Source organism: Octopus bimaculoides, chromosome 4 (assembly GCF_046866305.1).
Source record: "Octopus bimaculoides isolate indiv1 chromosome 4, ASM4686630v1, whole genome shotgun sequence".
In the NCBI taxonomy this organism is placed as follows: Eukaryota; Metazoa; Mollusca; class Cephalopoda; order Octopoda; family Octopodidae; genus Octopus; species Octopus bimaculoides.
The window spans coordinates 75,405,053-75,415,052 of NC_142931.1; the positions used below are offsets into that span (position 1 = coordinate 75,405,053).

Consider the following 10,000-nt stretch of genomic DNA (forward strand, 5'->3'; position numbering starts at 1 on the left):
AAATATGAATATCCAACCGTAAGATAAATTTTATCATAGTATATTTCTTTCCTTACTTATAATTCTCTATTCTCCTTAAGATTTTCTTTTTGTATCATACTATATATTCTATGTGTTTTTTAGAATGATACATTAAGGATCTGTTTTATGAATACCACCGGGTTAGTTGAATCACTATATTGTAACTTAAGTTTATATATTCATTTATTTAATTTTATATTTCTCTCACTATTTCAATGTTAATTCTGAAGTTTGTTTAAAAGTTTTAGTGTCTAGTATTTCAGTGCCTAAGTACGTAAGAGGTAATTTTGTCGGGATGTTTGTTGAGAGTTGGTGGTCTTGGCGTAGAGTATTTCTAGATTCCTAGCTGTGCAAATTTGCTCAGTGTGTTAAAATCTACATAAGAGAATGCCTTTACTATGTTCGAACTCAAGCAGTAAGAGATGTTCCTGCTCTGCATTCGTAGACGAAGCTTGCTAATGCAGTAGCATTTTTTTCTAAAAGGTTTAAGAGCACGTGATTGTTTTGGTAATAGCGAACCATAAAATTATTAGGAGTATGGCTAATACTATATGTATTTTGGATATTTGGCTATTTTGTAGTAAGTACTGGTAAACTATACTTTTTGCGAAGTATCTGCAGTAATTTGGAATATTCAGATTCTGATAGCTGCAATTCTTAATATTAGCGTCTCTTTCGGTTGGATCAATTTGGAAAGATTAGAGGAAGCGAAGGTTTGAAAGAAATGAGGACTGATGAAATTTCAAAATGATCACATTATGATTAAATCTAAAGCATTAGGTCTAATCTTGCAATAATCATTTTAATACAATTTGCTTTGGGTCCGAAACTGAAAAATAACACTTAGTGGAAGCTATATCTTCCCTCTACGTCACATCATACACTCTTTTCCCGTCTTCTCTGTTTACTGCTAAGCATTATACCCACCTCCTTAACCCCTGTCTCTTGTCTAAATAAATATATATATACATATTTAGTGATGCTGAATGTAGCCATTTGCTGTGGACATGATCAATAAGTATGGAAACAGGACTAACTCTGTAAAAAAGTGACTTATACAATAATATGCTATTCTATACATCTTGATGTATTGAGTGTCTCCACTGTCCTGTTTTTGTTCCCAACTTTGACCCTCCATAAATCCAGAATTTATTTTGGCATTTATCGGAACAGCTGTTTTCGAAGACTCAAATGGTCGTTGAGTGCCTGAAATGAGGAGTAGATAGACAGCCGACAACTGATGAAGAGTCGTTCTTTGTGTTACTTGTTTTCTCTCTCGTTGTTTGCGTATTTAACTCATTTGTTTTTGTACTTCATGTTGTTTACTGTTGTCACCAACACTGTACTCATATATAAATATATATATATTTTATATTATATATATATATATATATATATATATATATATATATATATATATATATATATATATATATATATATATATATATATATATATATATATATGAAAATCTCAAAAGTGATTCGGTATCTAGTCGCGAAACCAGTTTATGTAGTAGAATTGTAGTTTCGATTTGCAGGTTGACTTCCTGCGTCGATATCGCTGAGATCCTATTTAACTAGTCACACAAGTATTTTACAGGAAAATATTGAAACTAAAGGAGGTTAAAAAAAAGAAGCTTACTTTGATTAAATTCCCCAAAGGGTTTTATATTTTTATAGCTGGTGGAATTTTGATATTGTCTCGTTTAGGATCTCCACATGAGAAAATAAATGGCATGAACTTTAATCAATGTCTAACCGAAGCCGAAACATGATCTTTTCTTAACCAGGCTACGTGTTGTATGAGCACAATATAGTCGATTGATATTGATTCTAGTGGGCTAAAGATGGCTGTGTTGCAGTACGATCTCAAAATTAACAAATACAAAATTTAATACTATAACGCATTTAAACATTTATCTTTTGCAAAAACCGGAAAACTGGAGATATATTTTGCACGTGATCAGCTATCCACTATCCATATTTGTACAATCTCGTGTTAGTATGATATTGATCAACCAGCTTATATTTAACAGCTCAAATCATTTATTGTAAGCTTTTTATAAATCTGTCATCTAGGTTAAACGACACACGAGAAATTTATTTTAGGGAAGTAGGCGCAGGAGTGGCTGTGTGGTAAGTAGCTTGCTTACTAACCACATAGTTCCGGGTTCATTCCCACTGCGTGGCACCTTGGGCAAGTGTCTTCTACTATAGCCTCGGGCCGACCAAAGCCTTTTGAGTGGCTTTGGTAGAGGGAAACTGAAAGAAGCCCATCGTATATATGTATATATATATATATATATATATATATATAGAGAGAGAGAGAGAGAGAGAGAGAGAGAGAGAGAGAGATGTGTCTGTATATGTTTGTGTGTCTGTGTCCCCCCCAACATCGCTTGACAACCGATGGTGGTGTATTTAGGTCCCCGTAACTTAGGGGTTCGGCAAAAGAGACCGATAGAATAAGTACTAGGCATCCAAATAATAAGTCCTGGGGTCGATTTGCTCGACTAAAGGCGGTGTTCCAGCATGGCCGCAGTCAAATGACTGAAACAAGTAAAAGAGTAAAAGAGTATAGATAATTTGAATCAATCACATTAAATTTCTGATGTAGTGCTTATTGAATGGGGACTAACAGACTAAGTAAACTCAGGAAAGTACTGTATTCACCATAAGACATTTAATCCAAGCTTTGGATGTTTCTACCACTTTACCTACTTAGTAGTATACAATATTGGAACGTATTAAGATACAAACGCTATATATCTTTAGTTACAGGAAATGTGGTGTGTCATACTCATGCTTGAGTCTTTTAGTGACGTAATTCAAATGGATAATAGTTTCAAATGCGTTGTGTAGACTTACTTATTCATGTATTAATGTAAGGCAACAACTAAAATATGGATTATCTTTTTCCTAAATTACGTTTTCCATATGTAAAATCTTTACCGTATATTTAATTCACAGCAAGACGAGGTGACTTGTTATATATTGCAAATGCTCTATTTGTCTTACGCTTAAATTACCAAAATCTCACAACTATCAAAGAAATTTTCACTATATAGATGATCTATTTTAACTATACAATCATGTAGAAACTTGTATTTTGCATTTCCTATTAATCTTCCACTGAAATTACCTAGATACTTTGACTATTTAAAACCATTTGGGTATTAAATAACTACGATAATACTTAATAAGAAAATTAAGAAAATGTTTTTATACTTTTTCTTTCAAATGTTTTATACCATCACAGAAAGTGCTGAAATGTTTGCAAAGAAAGAGAACGGTAAGTTGATATACATTTCTCAAAAGACATAATTTTCTATCACAAAATAATATTTGGGGGGTCACTTCCGATCATTTGGTATTCATTTGCAAAGCGATACAATTGATGTGGGTGACCTTGCTGGTGGCCCTTAAAACTCATGTAGTCAGACTAGATATTTACTAAATGGCTGTTCAATACAAGATGGTTTTACAACAAGATGTACATAATAACTATTATAACACAGTCCTTAATTTGAGTTATAGAATATACATTTACAAGTACTACCTGTTCCATGATTGAGTGGTCGGCAACTAAACCGACTTCCCCACCTGAGTTGGTTGCTATTCTTGAGAAGGGTGTCTAGACACCCAGCAGTACTAAAAGTAAGACATGTCGAAGGACAAATGAGCTCCTTGTGGGCCAACGGCCATCGAGTTGAGGAAAGCCATGGAAAACCATCTCAATATCTTTGAAAAGAAAGCACTATAAGAAAGTCAAAGTTTTATGGCTTCATCCGATGGGAGAAGACGCGCTTAATCAGGAAAACTCTTACCTTAGCGTCATTAACGCGCTGCAAAAGCGTACGATACATGGCGACGACCATGATGACATTTACAACAATTATAAACAGAAGAGCCGAAATGCAAAAGCAAAATAATAAAGATGAGTTAGGACTTCGGTGTGTATCCTAAACATATGTACGTAAGTTGTACATCATAATTAAAAACATGTATATCAAATGTACAACAGATGGAATATGCATGCCAGCCTCAACCAGTAACAGTTACTGAATGTAGCTAGCATATCCCGTCTTTTATTCTCTAATGGTATTAGCCATCGGACAATCGTCATTCCTGAACACTGTCTTCAAAGGTTTCTGGGCAGTTACATTGATTCTTGTATGTTTTTCTGCTGCTTACTTAGAAAAGATATAGACTACAAAGTGAATGTTGCTTTGTGTGGTAGAAAAGTCAGATATATATACCGCAGAGTATGTGATCGAATATATGATCGAATATATCAGTTTCCCACATGAAGATATATCATAACATTTACTCGTGATGATGGAGCCTCAGTTCGATGTGTAATTTAAATATAGCGCTGACCGTTTCTTATAGTCAATTAAAGATCCATATACTATGCATGTTATGTATAAATGAGTTGGGGGAAGAAAACGGAGACGTTTGAGTGTACTTGAAAAATTTTCGTAAACTATATCTGCTAAATTGCCTAGGCAAGAACAATGCTAAATTGATAAGCAAAAATCGGGTCTACGTCCACAGCAGTGCTTCAGTTTCCAATTTTCCTTAAACGTGTTAATTTACTTCAATTTATTCTTCATTTCTTGAAAATACTTCCACTTCTTATTCAGAGCATTTAAAAACTATCGTTGGGCTTCTGTTTATTCTCTTTTCTGTCAGTTATCCAAAATTTTAACAAATGTAAAATTATCATATGTACGTCTTTCAGTGCATCAATTTTAGCTTCTAATGCAAATTCATATCACTGGCTACTTTCAGCCGTTGCCTTTTAGCACGCACACACGCACACACGCACGCACACACACACACACACACACACATACACACACGAAACACAGACACACACACACACACACAAAACACACACATTAACTACAATATGTATATATATATTGTTTAAAATATATGTACATATTATACACATATCAATACATACATACATACATACATACATATATATATATATATATATATATATATATATATGTATATATATATGCACAAATATTTTTTCATATATATATATATATATATATATATATATTATATGGTCCGTTATTAGACTATTTTCGTTACTCATTGCACGGTGAACGGCGTAAGCTTTAAGCTTCTATAAATACATAATACATACATACATACACACACACATACATACATACATACATACACACATATATATATATATATATATATATATATATATATATGCAAACAATTATGCAGATAAGAAAATAAGACACATCTATATTAAATATTATTATTATTATATGTGTGTACGTGTGTGTGTATGTGTGTGTGTGTGTGTGTGTGTGTGTGTGTGTGTGTGTGTGTGTGTGTGTGTGTGTGTGTGTGTGTGTGTGTGTGGATGTATTGTTTTATGCATGAATATAAGTATATATGAATTTAATATAATCTTAAGTTTAACATTTTCAGGAAACATATTTATGCACATGAATGTATGGCTGAACGTAAATTTAGGTATGTACAATTTCGTGATTACTGCTTTCTTGTTTATTAAACTATAACAATAGATGCAAATATGATGATTATGAATCATTTAAATACTAACATTCATATATAAACGACACTTGCCATTATGAACACTGATTTGACACAAGATAGCGAAACGGAATCATTGACCAAGTCGGGAAAAAATATATGTCACTTTCCGGGTGAACGTGTTACTATTTATTTTGTGTACAGAAGGCTTGCCAATATTTATTTAAAACGATTTTTCTGTTATTATATGGTGGTCTTGATATAATTTGGCTGAAATGGATGGTAATGGCTTTTTTATTGCTTTTGTTTCGTTTCGTTTTGTTTTTTCGGACTCATTCCGATAGTCATCGAGAGAGAAGAGATAAGATCGTCACCAACCATCTTCAAAAGATTACAAACAAAGTAGTATAGATTCCAGGAGTAAGTTGGTCCAGCAACCAACCAGAAATGACACGTATAATGGTTTCTGATAAGGTTAACTATTTTAAGAGGATGCGTTAGTTTATAGCACTGACTCCAGTACTTGACTGGTTCTTTATTTTATCAAACCTGAAAAGAAGTGATCTGGGCTGCATTTGAAGTTAGAATATAAAAAGTCGGAAGAAATATTGTAAAATTTTTTGTCCGACACTCTAATGATTCTGCCCATCTAGTGAAAAGTAAACAAAAACATTTGCACCTTAATTTTCACCAAAATGACAAGAAAGTCAAAGAACCGTCAACAGTGAAAGAAGTGCTCAACTCTGGAGGAGATGCCATCACGACCTGAGCACAGCTTTAGTCGAAATGGCTAATGCAAATTAAAAAACTAAACCAAAAAATACATAAGGAACAAACATGTGTATGTATGTGTGTGCATGAATATTAACTGAAAAACGAACTCAAAAAGTGACAGTGATTTCAAAGTTTCGCTGGCCTTCTGTATGTAAAAGTTTCACTGGACTCACAAAAAAGGACAGTGATTTCAAAGTTTCACTGGCCTTCTGTATGTAAACATTCACCTTCTTTAGGGCAATGTATCTGCTTACCAGAGAATTTAGTTACAAACGTTGAGATACCTTAAAACTTGGTCTGAAATAGCCGTGTTATATCCTTTTCCCTATGGCGTTTGGAAATGTTATTACAAATCTTATAAAAGTATTTCGGTGTATAAATTCGTTTGTTTAAATTTAATTATTAGCTGTAATATTCATATTTCATTGCAAATATAAATGTCAATGTTAGTTCAATTTTCAGTTTCATTTATAATTTCTATGACTGTCACAACTTTTCCTCTGCCAACATTTGAAAGTAATGTGTCATGTAAGTTATGAGAAACCAAGTTCATATCCTACGGATAATAGATTTTCGCTTTATGTCCTCGGGGTTGATTTGACATGTACCAGTTAAGTACTGTTGTAGACTTACTAAAATTTCTCCTTTATAAGTACAAATCAATTTTTCATATTTTAAGTCCTCATAATTTATCTTAAACACCAGAAATGACTCATGTTATTTATTTTAATTACAGATAAGAATAATAAAGCATCTTCCAGTGGTGGTCATCCAACCAGTAAGTATATATATGTATGTGTGTGTGTATGTGTGTGTCTGTGTTTGTGTGTTTGTGTGTTTGTGTGTTTGTGTGTGTGTGTGTGTGTGTGTGTATGTGTGTGGTCCGATGGTAATCAAGCTGACCCAAAACAGCGAAAGAGATTAAAATGGACAAAAGAGAACAACAAATTGTTGTTTCAATGTTATATTAGGAGTGAGTCAGAGAAAAGGGACTATATGAAAAGGTTACTGGAACTCTGGGAAAAAATATTATCCATATGATGAGCTGAAGGACGTGAATGAGCAAAGGTAGGCTGATCAGATAAGAAAAATTAAGATCAAAAAGTGGTTAGATAAGATAGAACAGGAGGAGATTATAATGGAAGTGCGAACGGGACTGCAGGGGACTACCTATCCAGAAGAAATACCCATGGAACAGGAAAATCTACAGAGCTTGGATAAGGAGGGAAGAAATCTGCAATGTACTGAAGACATTAGTGTACCTTCAACTAGAGAATCGCTGGAAGAAATTAACCCAGAATTAGCTATTCTCCACGACAAAATTCTGCAAGTAATGTTTCTTGAGGAGAGGAAAAGGTTACCATCATTGAAGTCATGTGATAGGGTAAAGCTAAGATCAGAACTCAGAAAAGCGAACGAAATTGTCATGAGAGTTCCATTTAAGGACATCACCAAGTTAGATTCCTTGATGTATGTTGCTGCTTATGTCATCATAGAGAAGATGGGAGGGCTTACAGAAAATAAACTACAGTGATACAAAGAAACATTCTGGAAAAAGAAAAGAAAAGAAATCATCGATACATGGTGGAAGGATTTAAATAAGATCGAGGAAGTAAGGAAAGGAAATATGAGGCTCAACGAAAGAGAACAGAAATAAATGAATAAGAAATGCCACCTGGTGGATCAGGTCTCTCCATTTATATCGGAGACGTTAAAACAAAAGAGCAAAGCGTTTCCTAACCCAGGATGAATATTGGCTTCATCACTTTGAGCCCAAAACAAAGAGATAATTCGTGCAGTAGTAACACCACTCCTCACCTACTCCAAAGAAGGCCATGTCCATTTCATCTGAAGGGAAGGTGAACTCAGTTTTTTGGAATGCAGATGCAAATGGCATTGTTTTTATTGACTATCTTCAAAAGGGTCATACCATCAATGGAGAGTACTGTGCCAACTTGCTGAGGCAGTTACGAAAGGCTATCAAGACCAAATACCCAGAAAAACTGATGAAATGGGTCTTGTTCCATCAGGACGATATTACTGCACACAAATTCTTGGACTGAATGGCCTCTGTGCGTAACTGTGGCTTTGTACTGGTTGATCATCCGCTTTGTTCTCCTGATTTGGTCGCCTCTGACTATCATCTGCTCCCCAGCATGAAAAAAAAAACACTTGACTAGGAGCCAATATCGCAGTGATGGTGAGTCACATCTGCTAGTGATGACTTTTTTGACCAACTTGATGAAACCTCGTCACCAACGCGATCCAAGAACTGCAATATCGTTGGAAGGAGTGTGTGAACTGCAAGGGGGACTATGTTGAAAAATAGACTTCATTTGATCACATTCCATGAGAGTATCTTAGTCAGCCTTTAAACCTTTCAGTCGGCCCTCGCAGAACTTAGTTCATTAAATAACCAACCCTGACTTGCTTCAAGCCTTATTGGATTTCTTGAAGTCAATTTTATGTATCGGCAATAGACCCGTTAGATATAAGCCACTCCCGCTGTATTAAAGAAGAGATGGGTGATGTCCAACACAAAGGGTATCCTTGAAAATATTGAATCAATTATATATCTCCGCTATAAATATGTCCCGATTTTGCATTACTTAAAACTTATCATAAATTGTCTTAAACATCAGAAATGGTTAATGTTATTTTTTTTTAATTACAGAGAAGTATAAACAAATCGCTGCCGCCGCTAGAAACGAAGCCGGTAAGTTGACATATCTTTATCTTTTATCTTTTACTTGTTTCAGTGAGTAGACAGTGGCCATGCTGGAGCACCACCTACAAAGGTTTACTCAAGCAAATCGGCCCCAAAACCTAATTTTTTAGGGCTGATACGTATTCTATCGGCCTCTTTCATTATGTGTGTGGGTGGGGAGACAAACACACACACACACACACACACAAATTTGTGTGTGTGTATGTGTCTCTGTGTGTGAGTGTGTGTGTGTGTGTGTGTGTGTGTGTGTGTGTGTGTGCATTTGCGCGCGCGCGACGGGTTATGCTCAATTTCCGTAGACGCAATCCACTCATGAGGCTTTGTTCGGCCCGAGTCCAATAGCAGAAGACTTTCCCAAGGTGCAACGCAGTTGGACTGAACTCGGAGCCATAAGATTGGGACGCAAAAGTGTTTCCATACAGCCACGCCAGCACCTGTGTATATGTTTCACATAATCTAACATTTTAACATATCGATAGAAAAAAAAGATCAGTAATTACATGAGAGTACGTACGCTTGAATGCTGAAAATGACCTTCCTCTGTCTATCTTGGCACAGACAAAGATCCAGTGCACACAATTAATCATCGTGCATTCCTTTGAAATTTAGTGATATAGAGTCACCATCATTAACTTAGTGCATGATGACGTAGTAGTCTGTAATTAAACCTTTTACCTTCGTTCAATATGGATGAAAAGAATGAGAAGAAAATTCATTAGCGTTGAAGATTGTTCAGAAAAGTAAAGGCTACAACTAGGAAATCTAAATTGAATAATAATTGAGCATATAACCAATTGTTGCAGATTCCCGATTCTCGCTTTTTTTTCTTTTTACAACCTAATTAACAAATAAGTTCTTAGTAATTCTTTAGTTTTAACTACTCTTTACTAACCTCGGTCCTTTGCTAACCCATTTTCTTTTCCTCCTCCACCCACTGCCT

General features: G+C 34.8%; 1 protein-coding gene across 1 annotated transcript in view; it reads left to right on the plus strand.

Moving 5' to 3' along the window:
* Window positions 1-10,000, plus strand: part of LOC106882964 (uncharacterized) — a 125,642-nt gene that overhangs the window by 37,020 nt on the left and 78,622 nt on the right. Inside the window, exons 12-15 of the mRNA XM_089350073.1 lie at window positions 3,283-3,315; window positions 5,493-5,537; window positions 7,069-7,110; window positions 9,007-9,048. Of these exons, the coding sequence (XP_089206199.1) occupies window positions 3,283-3,315; window positions 5,493-5,537; window positions 7,069-7,110; window positions 9,007-9,048 (162 nt within the window). The remainder of the gene's footprint in view (window positions 1-3,282; window positions 3,316-5,492; window positions 5,538-7,068; window positions 7,111-9,006; window positions 9,049-10,000) is intronic.